The sequence below is a fragment of the Rhinatrema bivittatum genome, chromosome 11, assembly GCF_901001135.1.
Source record: "Rhinatrema bivittatum chromosome 11, aRhiBiv1.1, whole genome shotgun sequence".
Taxonomy (NCBI): Eukaryota; Metazoa; Chordata; class Amphibia; order Gymnophiona; family Rhinatrematidae; genus Rhinatrema; species Rhinatrema bivittatum.
Window position 1 is genome coordinate 29,840,565 of NC_042625.1, and position 20,406 is coordinate 29,860,970.

General features: G+C 44.9%; 1 protein-coding gene across 1 annotated transcript in view; it reads left to right on the top strand.

Annotated features, from left to right (window-relative positions):
- The window catches only part of LOC115100985 (acetyl-CoA carboxylase 2-like), a 982,255-nt gene that overhangs the window by 306,828 nt on the left and 655,021 nt on the right, over positions 1-20,406 (top strand). The window contains 5 exon segments of the mRNA XM_029620121.1: positions 3,644-3,700; positions 3,702-3,791; positions 4,400-4,488; positions 4,490-4,586; positions 14,919-15,019. Of these exon segments, the coding sequence (XP_029475981.1) occupies positions 3,644-3,700; positions 3,702-3,791; positions 4,400-4,488; positions 4,490-4,586; positions 14,919-15,019 (434 nt within the window).

The window sequence follows — 20,406 nt, forward strand, 5'->3', positions numbered from 1 at the left end:
CCCTCAAAATTTTTCTGTTGGTCATCTCAAGCTTAATGAGCCAAGAGATCAGCATCTAATGGTATTAGATCAGAGCGAGTGGCTAAAAGTTGTTGATATACCTAGGGGATTGATTCAGCATAAGAATGCGAGACAAGTTGGTGATTTCCTCCAATAAAGTAAAACGCACTTTCTCTCTCCTCTCTTCTTTCTTACAAAAGGAAGCCCGAGAAATCAGAATGCCCCTCATGACTGCTTTGGAGGGTTCCCATACTGTCCTAGGGGACACTGAGGCCGAAATATTCAGTCAAAAGTATTCCTGAAGCTGGGAACCAAGGATCTCACAAAATGTTTCATCCTTCAGTAAGCTATCATTTAGCCACCAAGTCTCTGCCCTACATCACTCTCCTGTAGATGTAAAACAAACCAGATAGGAGTGGGATCGGACCAGGTTATCTTACCTATCCCAGCCTTCTTTTGCACCCTGTTTTGCAGCATTTATCAACTAAAAAATAATTTATTATTTTATTTATTTATTTTTAATTTTTTTATATACCGAGGTTCTTATAGAGACTACAAATCACTCCGGTTTACATATAACAATAAACTGCCCAACAGAGATAAGGGTCTTTACATAGAACAGTGGCACATATGTAACAATATAACTGGATGACCAATATAACATAATGATAATAATATATATAGATTAACATTGTAATTTAGAGTATGTCCCCATGTGGAGTAGAGTAGAAAGTGTACATCCATGAATTAGGGTGGCGTTGCCTCCATATATCTACTATGCTCCAGTCAGCCATCATAGAGCTAAGTAACCTTCTTGCCCCATGTGCAGTGCTGGAAGCCTCAAAAGAGTTACCTAGTTTGGAGTTGCGAGAAAAATTTAAATCTCCTCCTATAATTAATAATCCCTCCACATTAGACAGTATAGCTCCATCAAGAGTATCCAAAAAAGAAGACTGGTCAGAATTGGAAGCATGAAGGTTGACAATAAATAGTAAGAACATCGCGACCCATCCTTATTTTCACCAAGAGAGATCTTCCCAGAGGGTTAGCCATCTGAGAAATAAGCTCAAACGTGAGGTGCCTAGAGATTAAAATGCCAACCCTGCTAAAAACTTATGAGGGAAGTCTCTTAAAAACAATACATATTTATGTTTCTTTCTTTTTATTTTATTTATTTGTTATTTTTATTATACCGAGTTTCATGATAGGAATCACATCAACCCGGTTTACAATTAACAATGTGAGACTCTTAAGTGAGACTCTTAAGTGAGTCTCCTGTAGTAGCGCTATGGAGACTTAGTATTGAGACAACTCCTGTGCCAGAAGACTGCTTCCTGTATGTATTTAGTCCCTTAGCATTAAGGGAAAAAATTTGCAGAGTCATCAGAAAAAAGAAAAATATGAAGAGCAAAAAAGACACCAAGAAGACTCACAGCAAGAATATTCTGAAGTGATCTCACCCCTCTACCACCATCCCCAAAGCTTGATAGCAATGCAGGAATTGCCCACCCACATATCCCCAGAACTATAACACAGACCACCACCTCCACTTGGTGGCCTTCACCATCCCATCCTTAGGGACCAAGTCATACCGACCTCAGTGTACCTCCAACTGAACTCCCCCTAAGTGAATACATTAAGAACAAAATAAAATAGACCATGATAAGAATTTTTGCAAGAAAATAGCACCCCCTTAATAGAAGCACCAAATCAACAATAAGCACATCATGAGAATGTAACGTAGTAAGAAACAATGGCTTTACAGGTTATAAAATTAGGGAAAGCCAAAATGACCCGAAAGAGGAAGAAGGCAGTGAGATTCATCAGACTGGAGCAAGAAGTAGAAAGGCCAGCATCCCCTGAATGGCATCGCAATCGTCAACTTTCTTTTCTGACCCGATGCCAGTCAAGTGGAGCTGCCTGCTTGGTTGTGCCATCAGCCATCTTTGAAACAGAAAAATTGACTGGTAAGTTCGCTTGCTTGAATATCTCTGCTGCTGCTCCGGTGATTTGATGCGATAGGAGACTCCCTTGAGCATGAAGTATAGACCAACAGGAAAAGTCCATCTATAGCGAATATTTTCAAGCACAATGATGCAAGAGATATGAACTAAAGGAAGTCATTAAGATGAAAGTGCCAAATAGGTTAAATATGGAGAACTTGTGGCCCTCCCAAAGCCAACCATTTTGCTTTCTGGCTGCGGTGGAGAAGTGTTTCTTAAGGGCATAGCTGTGTAAACAAAAAAAATGTCCCCGTGCTTTATCATCAGTCTGGGGGCCCAAAGCTCTATGAGCCCCTCCATTTTATCTCCAGCTGAGACCCCAAGCTGAGGCTGAACTATCATCAGCGGCCTTTAGTAGGAGCGTGCAAAACTGATTGATGCCACAGTCAGGCATTTGATATATTCAGGCGATTCTGGGATGCCTCGAATCCATAGTTGCACCTATGGGAATGATTTTCTCTAAGTCCCTCCAGCCTTTTGACAAGCAAGAACACACTTGTTTTTGCAAAGCTCTCTGTTGATCTGTCACTTGTTTAAGTGAGTTCGCTTGGCTATCCACATGAATATCCATTTAGTCAACACAAGCACCCAGGACCACCATCTCATCTCGGATTTCAGCAATCGAGGTAATTAGATCTTGTTTATGTTGTTTCATGTTAGCCCGTATTTCCATGAACCCCATCCCCGCATCTCATCCCAAGAGGGCATATCATCGAAAACCCGATAGTAAAGGGGCAGGAGGATGGCCCCGTCAGGAATCTCTGCCGTCCGCATTTAGTGGGGCCTTTCTGCCATGGTCCTCTGAAAAATCGGGTAGCATTTTTTGCTGAAGAATACTGCTTTAGGTCCGCCGTTTTTCTCTTCACAGCCATCAGGAAGCTCATCAATGAATACAAATGATAGTTATGCGCAGGAAAGTTGCCGGTTAAGCGTCCATCTCAGTCAGTGATGTTAACATGCCCCCCACTAGAAAACATCTTCTGAAGCAGATAAGAGCTCATTTGACCTGGGTGCAGGCAGTTTCCTGGGTGGAATGAATTGTTTGCTTTCTCTGGCGGAGATCTGTAGAGCAACAACATGTCTTCCTTGCATACGTTTAGGTTGGTTTAGTGTCCACAGTTTGGCTTTTGAAGAAAAATACCAGCTGGTTGATTTTGTTGTGAGCTATATGAGAGGGATGTCAGCGAGTCATCGCTCATCAGTCTCCAACCTGCTGGTTGGAGTGCACAGCCACACTGGGTGGACTGGCTTGCCCTACTTCGAGGAAAGAAAATTATCAGGTAAGAAGTAATTCACCATAGCTGGGTAGCTGATAGAGCTGTGTAACCAGCCCAACAAAGTAAGAGCAACAAACTAAAAAGAGAAAACAGCTCTTCTCAGTTTTGGAATTTATAGGCTGAATAATCTGAGCAGTGTCCCTCATCCTATTTTATGTACCAAATGTTACTGAAGTACAGTATAAATACATGACTTGCTTAAACTAGATTTTATGGTTGTGTAATATTGTTTTTGAAAGCCACTGTGTTTTTTTTGTCGGAGAATTACAGGCTTCTGATAGATCCAACTTGATATTTCTTTCCTTTTTGTTATAGCCACAGACTGCAATTTTTTAAATCCCCTCTCTTTTTCTTTGCTGCTAGGCTCAGTTGTACCTGGGGGAGCTTCCTTCCCAGCAAACCTTGCCTGTCATTGGTGAAAAAACTGCACCAGGTGTTTCATAGTGTCTTGGAAAACTTGATCAATGTCATGAATGGTTACTGCCTTCCTGAGCCTTACTTCACAGCAAAGGTACTAGTGGGGACCATGCGGAGGCCAGTTTTTCAAAGTGATTTCTGTGGGTAGGAAGCACCCCCCCCCCTTGCAAATCAGCTGTCTGAAAAAACACCCACCCTCGGTGTGGCTGAAAATGTGCATTGTCAGGTGACACCTGCTCTTATAGCCGTATTGAGAGGAGCTGTTCCCAGGGGTGTGTTTGGATTGGAAGAGGAAAAGCTGGATCCTTGTGTTATTTCCCTTTTGAAAATGTATGCAAAGTTTGCAAGTAAAAGGTACGCATGGACTCTGCAGCAATGCAGGCAGTTTGAAAATCATCCCACGGAGCATATAACCTTTTTCCTCCATGATGAGCCATTGTCTTTTTGAAATCCTACATTAAAAAAACCTGATTCCCCCTCAATTCTGGCTAATCAGTGGATATTGTTGCATCCGTGCTGTCTTAATATCTAAGAAGATACTTAGATGCCTGAGCTGAAAGTTTGAAGTACTTTGTGCTTGCACATGGTGCATTAATGGCAATGCACGTAACTCATGTTTGTTGCCCGTGACAATAGATGCTTTTCCAGAGACGAGTAAATGAAAGATTAGCCCTTGAAAATGTCATTCCTTCATGTGTTTAGATAAAAGAATGGGTGCACACACTGATGACAACCCTCCAAGACCCTTCTTTACCACTGTTGGAGCTGCAGGAGATAATGACAGTGTGTCTGACGAATCCCGGCACCAGTGGAGAAAGCGATAAGAAAAGTAATGGCAAAGTATGCCAGTAATATTACCTCTGTACTCTGCCAGTTCCCTAGTCAGCAGGTAAGATCCACTGATGCCCTCAGATTTCCTAAACAGTCTTTGTTTTTTGGCAATGTGTATATTTTGGAATACTGTAGAGAATAGTTTTATATAGATGCTATATCTACCATGTATAATTGTTAGGCAGTAATGATGTGAAAACCGAATTGTGGCCATGAAATAGTGTAGTAATGAAAGCAGGTTTCCTTTGCACTCAGGCAAGGCAATCCACACTGGTGGGTTATACACTTCTACCAGCAGACAGAAACGGAGTAAAACTGACTCACCGACATATAGCCCTACCTCGGCATCAGCTTGCCAGTATTCTCTGTCTCCAGCAGATGGTGGACATGCATCTCCTAGTAGGGATTGCACATGTTTTAAATTTAAAAAAAAAAAAAGGAAGATAGAAGATAAGGAAAAAATTAGATGCTGAGCTTGAGCTCCTGAGGTGATGCCCGACTTGCCCCTCCCCCAGTTGAGCAATTTAAGACGCAAGGTCTGGCCAGGTTTTAGACTTATAAAGGACGAAGGAGAACTTGGCAGTGAAGACGTGTGCCCCCCTCTCCCCCCATAGACAGCGACCCGATCCTGTTCTCAGCCAGGGATGGGCTGAGCTCGTGTAAAAGAAAAGAAATAGGAGGGAGGGTTGTTCTCTCCCTTGGCGTTACCCTACTTTCCCCTTCTCATGTCTCTGGGAGTTGGTGGAGAGTGGAGGCGGCATGGTCATTGGGTTGAACAGCTTTTGCTGGGCTCCGCATTGCAGGCTCATTCAGTCAGCCATGTGGTAGGCTGTGACAGGCATTTTTTTTCCTATACATGTACTCACAGCGTGGCAGTTGCTTAGCATAAATGCACATCTGCATGGGCATGTGTGTGTGGAATGCCACGGCCTAGATTCGAGAGAGTAATTGCAATTGGAACATACGAATGCTGTTGTGTGCATTCAGGAGGCTGCTTGGAAAAAGTAATGGCTCCAGGGACAAAAAAAAGTTTTTCTATTTGTGCAGCTTACCATATAAGGGCAATCCAGCCATCACTCTCTCTTTTCCTGTGTGAGCGCTGTCTGGAGGCTCAAGGTGGTTTGCCTGCTAAGGATTTTGCTGACATTGAGGCATCCCTTCAGCCAATGGTGAACTCTGAGGGAAGAGGTGCAGGAGGCGATGCAGCGGAAATTTCCCCTTCCCTCATGGGAGAGACATCCCTGGGGGAGGGATTGGAGAGTGCCTTGTTTGGGCCTATGAGGCCTAGTATGAATGCATCCTTCTTCTCCTGAGTGGAGTTTTTCCAGGGCTTACAGGCCATTCTGAAAGGGTATCCAGTGGAAGTGAAGCAGCCCAGTAAGAAGAGATTGTATTAGCAAATGTAGAGGAGGATGCAGATCATGACCTCTCAAATGATTCTAGTAGGGACTCATATTTCATATCTCTAGAAGAGGGAGAAATTCCACTTGACTTGGAACTGCATAGGACCCTACTTTTTTCACAAAGACAATTTGCCAGGTCTGTTGACTCAGACTCTGAAAACATTTGGAGTAGACAGGGGTGACACTATGAGATTACAAAAGAGAGATTCCATATTGGTCACATTGTGCTAGGCGTCCTGTTTTTCCCTTCCTGGAGCCAATTCGAGTTGATTGACCTTGAGTGGAACACGCTGGAAGCAAGTTTTTAAAGCAGGATGTTCTGTGGTGAGTTTATATCCCTTGGATTCGAAGACAAGGGACCAGTTGTACTTCCTGAAGGTTGATGCCTTAGTGAGTGCTGTTACTAAGTGAGCCACCATTCCAGTGGAAGGGGAAGCAGCTCCAATGGATGCTCAGGATAGGAGGATTAAGACCATCCTCAAACAGATTGTTTGAAGCTATGGCAATTAATTTGTAGATCACTTTGCTGCTGCCTGGTGGGTAGAGCAGGTTTGCGTCTTTCTCACAGGACAAGCAGGATTGGTAGTCCTCACATATGAGTGACATCATCAGGATGGAGCCCAGTCACGGAACACTTTTTGTCAAAGTTTCTAGAACTTTGATTGGCACCTACTGGGCATGCCCAGCATGGTACCAACCCTGCATCCAGCAGGGGTACCCCTTCAGTCTCTTTTTTTCCGTGCAGCAGTAGCCACGTGGGTTAAGGAGCTCTCCAGAGATTCCTGACAGGAATTTTCCACACAGAACTTCTTTCAAAATTTTCAAAAAATTCTACCCCATAGGCGTCTCCCCCCTATCGATCTGTACTCCGCAGTCGAAAGGTAAGATTTTACCCTCGTTTGCGGTCGATTCCCGTCGAATTTTCCCTTCGGGGCCTACTGGCCATCGACCGCATCATGGCTAAACGTTGGTCGAAAGCCATGGCGTCGGGTTTTCGTCGGTGCCCCGACTGTCCTTGGACAATGTCCATCACAGACCCACATAGGGTTTGTGTGCTATGTTTGGGGTCCGACCATGAAATTCTAAATTGCACCAAATGGCCCAAATAACACCCGAAGGGCCCAAAGGCCCGCTCAGAGAAGATGGAGTTTCTTTTCAGGCAAAGCCTCCGAACTTCATCGATTGCTTCGACACCGTTTGAGCCAGTGCCATCGACCTCTCGCCAGCAGCGGGACACCGGTGCTTGCCCGACTGTCACCAACTACTTCCAAAGGTGTCGAACGTTTTCCTCCTCATCGGCTCCGGAGAAGGACCGAGGAGAACATCGTGAAAAGCGTCGACACCGTCATTGGAAGGCTCAGTTCGCGGATCCAGGCAAGCCCTCGCGTCGACAGAGCCACCGACAAAGAAAATCCTGTCCAGAGAAGGCCCCATCCTCCTCTGCAACTGGGTCACCGAGGCGTTCCCCACCTTCACTGGTGCCGGGAGCCGCGACTCTACTTTCACCGGTGGTACCCTCCGGCTACGCCAGTATTGCCTCCTACTCTGGAGCTGGGGTTGTATGCCCCAGGCTTCCGCGAGGAATTGGATCAGATGATCCAAGAGGCCATTGGTAAGGCACTGCAGGACTTCCACCTCCATCGACGCCGACACCGATGCCAACCCCAGTCAACCGACCCCGATACCCATGGCGCTCGCACCGCTACTTGGCAATCTGAATGCGCTGATCGGTGCCCTTCCACCGGTGGAACCGAGGATACTGGTATGCCCACCACCTTCCATGCAGATACCTTTGTCATCGGAAGACGAGGAAACACCGATGCCGGAACCTATCCCCGGGCCGTCTGGGATCTTGCCACCGATTCGCCTGTCGATGTCACTGGTTTCATCGGTGCCTATTCTGCCATCAATTCTGCATTGTCCGCAATCAGTGCCACTATCGATGCTGTCGGTGCCTAGGCCTGATCCTTCAGGAATAGCAATATTACTCCCCTCTGGAGATCCTATGGGAGCCGGTGATCAACAGTACGATCCTTGGACTGATGATTCTTCCCAGGATACAGATGATCTACCTTCAGAGCCGTCTCCCCTTGAGGAGAGAAGACTTTCTCCCCCAGAGGACCTGTCCTTTATTAATTTTATAAAGGAAATATCTGAAGCCATACCATTTCAGCTTCAGACAGAAGAGGACTCCAGACACAAACATAGAAATGATGGCAGAAGAAGACCAATCGGCCCATCCAGTCTGCCCAGCAAGCTTCACACTTTTTTTTCTCATACTTATCTGTTTCTCAAAATGCTCAAAATTGTTTCTCAAAATTGTTTCTCAAAATGCTTCAAAAAATCTCAAAATTTTGTTTCACAAAATGCTGGAAGTGCTCTAATTTGTAGATGCACCCAAGGAGATCATGTCCATACCTGTTCATGAAGTTCTTCTGGACTTGCTGAAGAGGAATTGGGAGTATCCAGGCTCTGTACCACCGGTAAATCGGAAAACAGATGCCACATACCTGGTTCAGACAGCCCATGGTTTCCAAAAACCACAGCTGGATCACCATTCTATGGTTGAGGAGTCAGCTCAGAAAAAAGCACGACGTTCTAAGCCTCATTCTTCCATTCCATATTAGGTGCTACAACCCAAGAAAGAGATCTAGGCGTCATAGTGGATAACACATTGAAATCATTGGTTCAGTGTGCTGCAGCAGTCAAAAAAGCAAACAGAATGTTGGGAATTATTAGAAAGGGAATGGTGAATAAAACAGAAAATGTCATAATGCCGCTGTATCGCTCCATGGTGAAGACCGCACCTTGAATACTGTGTACAATTCTGGTCGCCGCATCTCAAAAAAGATATAATTGCGATGGAGAAGGTACAGAGAAGGGCTTCCAAAATAAGGGGAATGGAACAGCTCCCCTATGAGGAAAGACTAAAGAGGTTAGGAATTTTCAGCTTGGAGAAGAGACGGCTGAGGGGGGATATGATAGAGGTGTTTAAAATCATGAGAGGTCTAGAACGGGTAGATGTGAATCGGTTATTTACTCTTTCGGATAATAGAAAGACTAGGGGGCACGCCATGAAGTTAGCATGTGGCACATTTAAAACTAATCGGAGAAAGTTCTTTTTTACTCAATGCACAATTAAACTCTGGAATTTGTTGCCAGAAGATGTGGTTAGTGCAGTTAGTATAGCTGTGTTTAAAAAAGGACTGGATATGTTCTTGGAGGAGAAGTCCATTACCTGCTATTAATTAAGTTGACTTAGAAAATAGCCACTGCTATTACTAGCACAGTAACATGGAATAGACTTAGTTTTTGAGTACTTGCCAGGTTCTTATGGCCTGGATTGGCCACTGTTGGAAACAGGATGCTGGGCTTGCTTGATGGACCCTTGGTCTGACCCAGTATGGCATGTTCTTATGTTCTTATTCCTCCAGGTAAAGAACAGAGGTCCCTTGATGCATTTGGCCGTCGTGTTTTCCATGGATCAATGCTTATTTCTCGCATTGCCTCCTACCGGTTATACATGACCCAGTATAACAGAGATCTGTTCAAGAAGATCCAGGATATCTCTGAATCTTTACCCGACCAGCTTCAGGATCAACTTAATGCCCTGGCTCAGAAGGGTCTAGATGCTGGCAAGCACGAGGTCCGCGCTGCCTATGATATTTTTGACACTGCCTCTAGGGTGTCTGCAGTGGGAATTAGTGCACGAAGGTGAGCCTGGCTGAAGTCCTCTGACTTAAGACCAGAGGTACATGACAGATTGGCTGACCTGCCCTGCGCTGGAGATAATCTCTTTGGGGACAAAATCCAGGAGACTGTAGCACAGCTCAAAGAACACCACGAGACGCTATGCCAGCTTTTGTCCGTGCCTTCTCATTTCCCGTCCACTTCTAAAAGGACATTCCGAAGAGACTCTAAGCGGCTGTCCTTCCAAGCCATGGAGATATCCTCCTGCTACTCGAGGTCTCCCCTCCAGACCTTACCAGAAAGGTCAGGCCAGACAATCCCGGCCTCAGAAGACTCAGCCAGCCCCTCCACCGGGTCCAGCTGCTGGATTTTGACTCTTCACTGGAGAGCATAAACCAACCTCCTCTACCATCTGTACCCGTCGGTTTTGCCACTTCACCAACATATATGGCAAACGTTCACTTCAGATCAGTGGGTACTTGCTGTACTGACTCAAGGTTACCACCTCAACTTCCTGTCTATACCAACAGACTCCCCCACCTCGGTCGACATGGGATCATCCGACCACTCCTGAAATCCCGGGCAATAGAACCAGTGCCCCTCTCCCAGCAGGGGCAGGGGTTCTATTCCAGGTATTTCCTTATCCCAAAAAAGTCAGGGGGCATTCGTCCAATACTGGACCTGCGTGCCTTAAACAAATATCTGCAGAAGGAAAAGTTCAAGATGGTAACTTGGGCTCTCTACTTCCTCTTCTACAAAAGGGAGATTGGCTTTGCTCTCTAGATCTTCAGGACGTGTATACACACATCTCGATCACTCCGTCTCACCGCAAATTCCTTCGATTCCTGGTCGGCCCCTGGCACTTCCAGTACCGTGTACTGCCGTTCAGCCTAGCATCCACACCTCGGGTCTTTACCAAGTGCCTCGTAGTGGTTGCGCCTACCTGAGATGTCAAGGCGTCTATGTCTACCCTTATTTCGACGATTGGCTGATAAGGGCTCCAACTCAAAGGGATGCACTAGCCTTCTTATGTCTAACTATCCATACGTTGCTGTCTCTCGGGTTTCTGATCAACTACCCCAAGTCCAGCCTAGTTCTGTCTCAAGCCCTATTCTTCATAGGAGCCGACCTGAACACCATGCAGGCAAAAGCATTCCACCCTCAGGATTGAGCTCGTACTCTCATATCCCTCACACAATGCCTCCAGAATCGAGATTACTCGACAGCTCGTCATTTCCATGTTTTGCTGGGTCACATGGCATCCTCTGTACATGTCACTCCAATGACACGCTTCGCCATGAGAGTCATGCAGTGGATTCTGAAGTCTCAGTGGGCTCAGGCTTATCATCCAGTGTCCGTCATTGTCCACGTTACCAAGCAGCTCTGCCTGTCACTGGCCTGGTGGATGCAGCTCTCCAACCTCCTTCAAGGCCTTCCCTTTCAGGTTCCAGAACCTCAAATTATCCTAACGATGGACGCCTACAATCTAGGTTGGGATGCTCATGTCGATGACCTACAGACTCGGTACCTGGTCTCCAGAGGAAGTCAAACAGATAAATTTCCTGGCACTTCGAGCAATCAGATATGCCCTCAGAGTCTTTCAGGATTGCCTCTCAAACAAGACCATCCTGATTCAAACTGACAACCAGGTAGCGATGTGGTACATCAACAAGCAAGGGGGAACGGGCTCCTACCTTCTGTGTAAGGAAGCTGCACAGATATGGGCGTGGGCTCTTTCCCACTTGATGTACCTCAGAGCAACTTACTTGGCGGGTGTGGACAATGGTCTGGCGGACAGGTTGAGCTGGACCTTTCATCCGCACAAATGGTCTCTCAACCACATGGTAGCGGACACAATCTTCCAACGTTGGGGTTATCCACAAATAGATCTCTTTGCGTCCATTCACAACCGCAAAGAGATGAACTTCTGCTCGCTTACTCGCAGCCGCCACTCACAGCCGAGGGATGCCTTTGCCCTCTCGTGGTCCAGCAGTCTCCTCTATGTGTACCCTCCACTTCCACTCATATCGAAGACTCTCGTGAAGTTACGAAGGGACAAGGGTTTAATGATTCTGATAGCCCCTCACTGGCCACACCAAGCCTGGTTCCCAATTCTCTGGGACCTATCAGTTCGCCGGCGCATCCCTCTAGGGAAGGATCCGCTTCTGATAACTCAGAACAACGGGTGTCTACTTCACCCCAACCTCCAGGCCCTGTCTGATGGCCTGGATGTTGAAAGGTTAATACTTCAACCCCTTAACTTTTCAGAGTCGGTGTCCCGAGTCCTGGTAGCTTCACAAAAGCCTTCCATGAGATGGTCTTATCGTTCTAACTGGAAAAGGTTTACGATCTGGTGCACGTCCATGTCCTTAGACCCCTTCACTTGTTCCACTGCGAAGTTTCTGGACTATCTCTGGCACCTGTCCGAGTCAGGCTTGAAAACTTCCTCTATAAGGGTGCATGTCAGTGCGGTAGCCGCTTTCCACAATGGCGTGGGAGATGTCTCTATTTCGACACAACCCTTAGTCACACGCTTCATGAGAGGTTTGCTCCTCCTGAAACCTCCAGTGCGCCCTCCGGCCCCTGCTTGGGACCATAACGTAGTCTTAGGATGGCTCATGAAACCTCCGTTTGAGCCTCTCCACTCCTGTGATCTCCGCTATCTCACTTGGAAAGTGATTTTTCTTCTCGCTATCACATCCGCTCACAAAGTTAGTGAGTTACAGGCATTAGTCACCTACCCGCCTTACACCAAAATTCTACATGACAGAGTGGTACTCCTTACACACCCTAAGTTTTTAGCAAAGGTAGTATCGGAATTTAATCTTAATCAATCCATCATCTTACCTACTTTCTTTCCAAGGCCCCATTCAAACCCAGGAGAACGGGCTCTACATTCCCTTGACTGCAAACATGCCCTAGCCTTTTATCTAGAGTGCACATTCACAGAGTTCTGCTACAGCAGTGGCCTGTTCTTTATGAAGATCCGACTTGATTTTGTCTTTCAGTATGGCCCTTGAGAGAGCTCGGTTGCTGAAGAATGAATATTTCACTGTGGTGATTCACCTTGCTATGAGCGAGAGAGTTCTCCTCTTAGCCTATGTGTGGGTTGGCGAGTATTTGAGGCTTGGTTTGAGGATCAAAGGGTTCATCCTAGTTCAGTTAAGATCCCACTCATTTTGGATTTTTTTGCAGGATGGATTTAGTAAAGGGTTGCCCCTTAATTCATTGAAGGCACAGGTGGCAGCTCTTGCCTGTTTTTGAGGTCAAGTGGATTGAAGACCCTTGTCGGCTCATCCAGATGTGGCTCGTTTCTAAAAAGGGGTGAAGCATCTTCATCCTCTCTTGTGGAGTCTTAATCTTGTTTTTGGATTTTCTGTCAGCTCCCTCTTTTCGAGCGCTGCGTAGCCTTCCTTGAGGTTAATTATCTGGAAAACGGTGTTTCTTGTGGCAGTTGTTCTGCGTGTAGAATCTTTGAACTACAGGCCTTTTCTTGCCAGGAATTGTTTATGTGTCTCCGGGGGGGCCTACAGTTGAGTGTTTTATCTTTTTTGCCAATGGTAGTCTCAGATTTTTATTTGAATCAATCAATTCCTTGCCGTCTTTGGACAGAGAGAGAGATGTGGATGAATATTGCCTGTTATGGTCATTGGATGTCAAGAGGCATATCTTGAGGTATTTAGAGGTTCTGAACCTCTCCGGAAGACGGACCGGCTGTTTATACTCCCATGTTGGGAGTAAACAAGATGAGCTAGCATCGTGGGTTACATTAACCTGCTGGATTAAGGAGGTAATCGGCCGCATATGTGGATGCTGAACAGCCATTGCCTAGTCACGTTAGGACTCATTCCACTAGGGCTCAGGCAGTGTCATGGGCAGCGATTAGATTGCTGTCTCCCATCAAGATTTGTCAAGTAGCAATGTTGTCCTCCTTCCAGGCATTACCACCTGCATGTTCAGGCCTGGGAAAATGCAGCCTTTGCACTTGCGGAGTTGATCGGACCACGGGCTTTGGTACATCCCACTGGTCCTGGATCCACCTACTGAATGCTGAGAAAGGAGAAGTTGTTATTTACCTGATAATTTCTTTTTCTTTAATAAGGATAGGTGGATCCACCTTCCCTCTCTCGGCTGCCGGATGTCTGTGCTGTTGTCCTCTGGCGTGGCTGCATGTTCTGGGGATTACTGGTAAATGTCAATCCACTCCCTAGACTAGTGTTATTACACTCTTTGTGTAAGCTCAGTGGTTTCCTATTAGCTGAGTGCTAGAGTGGTTGTCTGTTAATCAACAAGTTTCTTATTTTGTCCACAGTTGGCTTTCACAGAGAATACTGGTGGACTGATGTCAGTGCAGGGGTATATATATACTATGACATCAGCTTTGCTCCGCCACCATCTGCTGGTAGAGGTGCATAACCCACTTGTTCTGGATCCCATCTATCCTTATTAAAGAAAAGGAAATTATCAGGTAAATAGTAATTTCTCCTTCCTCCCCTCAGTTAAAATCAGTCTGGCTAAAGAATTGCAAATTCAAGATGTAATAGCATTAAAAACAAATTGCGGCTTTATAATATATTGGGTCTCCGGTGTATGTAAATTTTGCTCATGTTTATTCATCGTGAATATCCTGAAAACCCGACTGACTGAGGGGTCACCAGGACAGGTTTGGAAGGTCATACGGTACTGATATCGACCAAGTTGCTGTATCCAACGCACAATGTTAAACTGACAGAAGTGATGCATGATCAGTGTTATAATGAATACACTTTACAACAGCTGATGATAAATTGCTTCTCCAGGTAGCCTTCTGGCCACTGCAGAAGAACTTTTCCTCCATTTCATCTATTGGACAGAATACTGCACTAGGTTGATCATTTATGCATCTGGGTATGATTGTAACACCACTGGACCTAACTGAAAAGGGGGGACACAAAAAAATAACATTAAAATAATTAAAACAAGTAGTTTTATACTAACAACCAAAAGAGATTAATCTGAGATAAATCAGTATACAGTGGAAACTCAGTATATATGTTTTTCATGTTTTTTCTTTGTGGATATCCTGAAAACCCAGTTGGCCTTGGGGACAAGACAGGTTTCGGAAGCCTTATATAATAGAGTTCTGACTTACAAATTAATGCACTAGACCTTGAATGATGTTATTTATCCTCGTTGCTTTACAATTCTCAATGATCCCAGTGTGTGGAAACCACCAGTTGCTTGTGAGTAATATTGAGATGTAGATTGTGTAGCAGTGCTTCGCTCGTCTTGTATCTTTTGTATTTCTCCCTACTTAGATAGCCAATATTTTGGACAGCCATGCAGCCACTTTGCAGAGAAAGGCAGATCGAGAAGTGTTCTTCATGAATACCCAGAGTATTGTTCAACTGGTCCAGCGGTAAGTACTTGGGATTATCTGTAGCCAGCCATGATTTTTACATTTTGACATGGAGATTGAAAATGTACATGCAGAGCGTTTCTTCCTACTGGTTTGTCATGGGCTTTCACATCTGTGCCATACATACAGGCCGATACAGAACAGTGCGCTCAGCCCCCATTTGACAGCGCATTTTAGACGCGCTGTTATTATCCCTTATACTGTAAGGGGTAATAGAACGTGGAAAACGCGCGACCACCCTCCCCGAAACTAATAGCGCTCATCACATGCAAATGCATGTTGATGAGCCTATTAGTTATCCCCGCGGGATACTGAAAGTGAAATGTGCGGCAAACCACACATTTTACTCTCAGAAATTAACGCCTGCCCAAGGTAGGCGTTAAGATCTGAGCAACCCAGGAAACGTCAGGGACCCGAGGCTGCACTAGCAGCCCGATCTTGCCACGGCACCTGTGCCGGATCGGCTGCCGCTCTCTGCTCGAATATCCAGCTCTGTTGCGCCTGTCCTTCCCCTCCGACAGCTCCCGCTGAGGGGGCCCCCCCATCTCACTACTCCAGCAGCTCTGCTTTATTTGCTCCATGATGGGCAGCAGTCAGGCTTCTCCTCACTGCTTGGGTTGAGCAGAACCCTTTATGTGCCCTGCAATGATTTTTTCCATTTCTTGCAGAGGAAACAAAAAGTTCTGAGGTATTTAAAATATTTTAGGTGGTCCAGCATAGAGGGGAAAATGAATAGCGAAGTTAAGCCGCCTCTTCCACTAATAGAGAGGCGCTAGGGACGCGCTATTGTCCCTAGTGCCTCATTTTTAGCGCACTGCCTAATTTAAATAGAGAATCGCGCTCCCAAGAGGGGTGCCTAGGCGCGGGAGAGCGGGCGCTCAACACAGAATGCCTCCTCTCCCACGGGTTTTTTTGTATCTGCCTGATACATATTAATATGCACAGGTTCCCTGTACATACCCAGATCAGTCCATACTCCTGAGTTTCGCCTCCCTGCCAGCAGATGGAGGCAGAGAAAGTTTCACTGTTACTGTACATAACCCAGTGTGCCACTTGCAGCCCCTAGTATTTCTCTGTCTCCAGCATATTGTAGATGGTTTTAAAACCTGCAGTCTGGAGTATATAAATAAGAAAAAGAGAAAATAGATCTCCAGTTCCTCCCTAGGGGTTCCTGGGTCCCGGTGGGGCCATCCCCACTGGTTTGAGGCAGATGAGCAGAGGGTTGGTGACCCTTGATGGCAGCTCACTCAGAGATTCCATGGAGGTGTATATATGTTGATTCATATCCCTCATCCCCCACGAGGCAGCATTGATTCTGCTGGCAGCTCTGCATTTCGGGTCCTGTCAGAGCAGGGAAGTATTGAATTTCTGTTCTGGGGCTAGTTACAGCAGTGGTTGCAGTTTAACAACTTGTTTAAAAAAAAAAAAAAAAAAAGCAACCAGGAAGCAGGGGAATCATTGAGCCAGTCACTTGGAGCCTTGATCGCTGTTTCAGAACTGTCACCCAAGGGTTTCCTGAGGTTCAGGTACATGGGGTGGCAATAATGGCATGCGGCCGCGTGGCAGTGGCAAGAGGCAGACAGTGCTATTCGTGTACACATAGTCGCACCTAAATTCAGACAGCTTGTATTCTTTTTTTTTCCCCCCCAATTAACTTTTTATTAGCAGAACACAATTACAATGGTTAACAAACCGTGACATGGTATGATAGTCTTGTAGTTCTTCACATAATGTTTTCTCTACAGAACCCCCCCCCCCACCCTGCCCCCTCGGTCCCCCCAGTATTAGCATAATCCAATGTACATCAAAGCACAGTGTCATACAGGCTATTCATTTAGCTGGTAATCCATTATAGCATAATAATTTGTTGTACCATCAGAGACAGTTAATTACAACAAAACATGATAATATGACATTCCAGAAGAACTCAGCACCCCATTACCCCTCGTTTTATATACCTTTTTTATGAGGTTTTTCTATGGTAACATATGGAATAGCCATCTCTCATGTAGTTGTCCCTTTACATGTTTTTTACCGAACGAGAGGGCACCAAGTTTTCTCATATTTAGATGTCAGGTTATGTCGGAGAGCGTGGATCCCACCCATATGATAAAGAAAATCCAATTTTACTAGAAAGCTAGCAAATGTGGGTACCTGGGGAGATCCCCAATGCTGAGCAGGAACCAACCGAGCAGCAGTCATAGTGTGCTGTATAAATCGTTGCTGATGGGTATCCCCTTCGGTAACAGGTACATTAAGGGAATGCATGATTAGGGATAAAAGTATGGTTAATAGGTAAGGTAGCATGCAGCCACGCAAATACTTGCTGCCAGAATCTCTGTACATCTGAACATTCCCACCACATGAAGGATTGATCCCCTTTCATTACATCCCTTCCAGCAGCGATCCAATAAGTTGGGTGAAAAACGACATATGCTGACTGGAGTGTGGTATCATCTTAAAAATATCTTATAATTGGTTTCTATCAGTGAGGCCGATAGAAGGCCCTTGCCCACAGTTCCATATATAACCTGCCATTCCTCATCTGTCATAGTGTGACCAAGGTCCCTTTCCCATGCTGTGATATGTTTACGTGGCATTGATGTATCCTTGTTTAATAAAGTATATATTTTGGATAAAACCTTGTCTATTCTATCAGCATTACGACACATGGATTCAAACATGGAGACTCCGTGCTTTAATTTATCTATTATAGTTGGATTAAGCATGAAATGTCTAACCTGTTTATAAGCAAATAAAGTATTCTTGGAGAGACCGCTGTCTCGTTGTAACGTTTTGAAATTTAATAGACCCTGTGGCCCCCACAAATGTTCGAATCTGTGGTAACCATTTTATCTTTACAAGTATGGAATAACGTTGATTCTAACCCAGGACTGAATGAGGTGTTATTAAAGAGGGAGGAGCAATAGTAATAACCCCTATCCACTGTGAGAGACAGCTTCCAGGATCGCCACGTTTGTATGATAGAAGCCACAGAAGGCGGTATCACAGATAGCTTGTGCCAGGTATTTTTAGGTTGCCAAGGTAATGCTGAGAGTGGCATTCTTCCTATCAGGGCTTGTTCTAGAACTACCCAGGATGCCTGGGACGTTGTCTTATGCCAATCTAAAAGGCTTCTGAGGCGGGAGGCTGCATGATACTATGTCAAGTTAGGCACCCCCAGTCCCCCCCTGCTATTTGGGTAAATACAGTGTATGCTGAGCTATTGTAGGATGCTTCCTTTTCCATATAAAATGCATCAGTCTTTTTTGCCATTTAAGTAAGTCAGCTGGTACATACATTGGGATGGTTTGAAATAAATACAGTATCCTAGGTACTATATTCATTTTTAGTAAGGCTATTCTACCTAACCATGAGATGTGATATATATCCCATTCCTCCAGGTCCTTGTATATTTTGTCCATCAATGGTGGGTAGTTCAATTGAAATAGGTCCTGGGCATTACCAATATATATCCCCAGATATTTTTTTTTTGTTTAGGCCATTTGAAGGGGAATTGACCACACAGAAGATGTGCTTGGGGTCCCGCTAATGTGAAATGTAATATTTCGGATTTCTCCCAATTGATCATAAAACCAGATTCCTCGCTGAAATGGGTCTTTTTGTTTACCATTGCCTGTAAAGAACTAGTGGGGTCTGTGAGGGTAAATAATATATAGGCAGCGAATAATGACATTTTGGAGGAAAAGGGCCCTACAGATACCCTTTTCACCTCATTAGCCCGGATTCTCATGGTGAATGGCTCTAAAAAAAAAAAAAATGGCAAATAAAAGGGGGGATAGAGGACATCTCTGTCTAGTTGCTACGGGGAAAAGGTCTGAATATCTGCCATTCACCTTGATACAAGCCTTAGGCGCATCATATAGCTTCTGGATCCAATGAATAAAAGTTTGCCCAAATCTCATTTTTTCCAGCGGTTTATTTATTTATTTATTTATTTATTTATTTAAGGTTTTTATATACCGGCAATCATGAAAAACATATCTTGCTGGTTTACATAAAACGGGAGTGCAGTAGATACATCAAACTGGAACTGTGGTGACCGAAGGTGTAGTTACATTTAACAAGGGTAGCAGAACTGGGAGAAGGAGGAAAAGAGAGGATAGATTAGTAACAGTTAAACAATATACAAATTAAATACTATATACAAGACCAAAAAAAAAAACAAAAAAACATGGCTGAGGGCTGCTTGTTTTGAGAAGGAGACAGTGAAGTCATTAGATTGTATCCGGGAAAGCTTGCTTGAACATCCAAGTCTTAAGTCTTTTCCTAAAGGTTAGGAGGCAGGGCTCCTGTCTGAGATCTGAAGGAATGGAGTTCCATAGGGGAGGACCAGCTGTGGAGGTGGCACGATCTCTTAGGGTAACATGTCTGGTAGTTTTCGCGGGGGGTACTTGGAGGGAACCTCTATAAGCATCTCTGGTGGGTCTTGACGAGTTGTAAATTTGGAGAGGGATTTGCAGATCAAGAGGGGTGAGTTGATGTATGGTTTTGTATATGACAGATATGGCTTTGTACATGATTCGGAAGTGTACTGGTAACCAATGAAGCTCTTTCAGGATGGGAGATATGTGGTCTCTTTTCCTGGCGCCTGTCAGCAGACGGGCTGCTGAATTTTGTACCATCTGAAGCGGTTTGTAGAAGGATGACGGGAGCCCTAGTAATAGTGAATTGCAATAGTCTAGTTTCGAAAAAATGACTGCTTGTATGATCGTTCTGAAATCTTAAGCATGGAAAAGAGGTCTTATCCTTTTTAGTACATGGAGTTTGTAAAAGCAGTCTTTGGTTGTTTTGTTAATGTGCGCCTTGAAGTTCAGCCGATTATCTGTTATCACTTCTAAGTCTCTCACTTGTGTGGTAGGTAGGTTGGTTGGAAGATTGTTAGAAATGCTGTTTTCGGGAGAGATGAGTAGGATTTCTGTCTTGGAGGAATTTAAAACGAGGTTTAGGCTGTTGAGTAGGTGTTTGATTTGTTGATGGCATGTTTCCCAGTAGTTAACTACTAGTCAGTAGTTGACTACTGGGAAACTACTGGGAAACATGCCATCAACTACTAGTCAGTAGTTGATGGCATGTTTCCCAGTAGTCCCCTTTGATGGGGATGATGATTTGAATATCAGCGTAGAGAAAATACTTTAGATTGAGGTTGGTGGTTTTAAAAAGGAAAGACCAATGAACTAGGTCAAACGCCTTCTCAGCATCTACAGACAACAAGAGGAAAGGCTTATTTTTTTCTTGGATCCACCATGTGATATCAGCAATTTGTCTGCGGCCATTCGCCGGAGACAAATCCTGCTTGGTCCTTGTGTATAATGTGTGGCAGAATGGGATTTAATCGATTAGCCAGAACCTTTGCAAAAATTTTC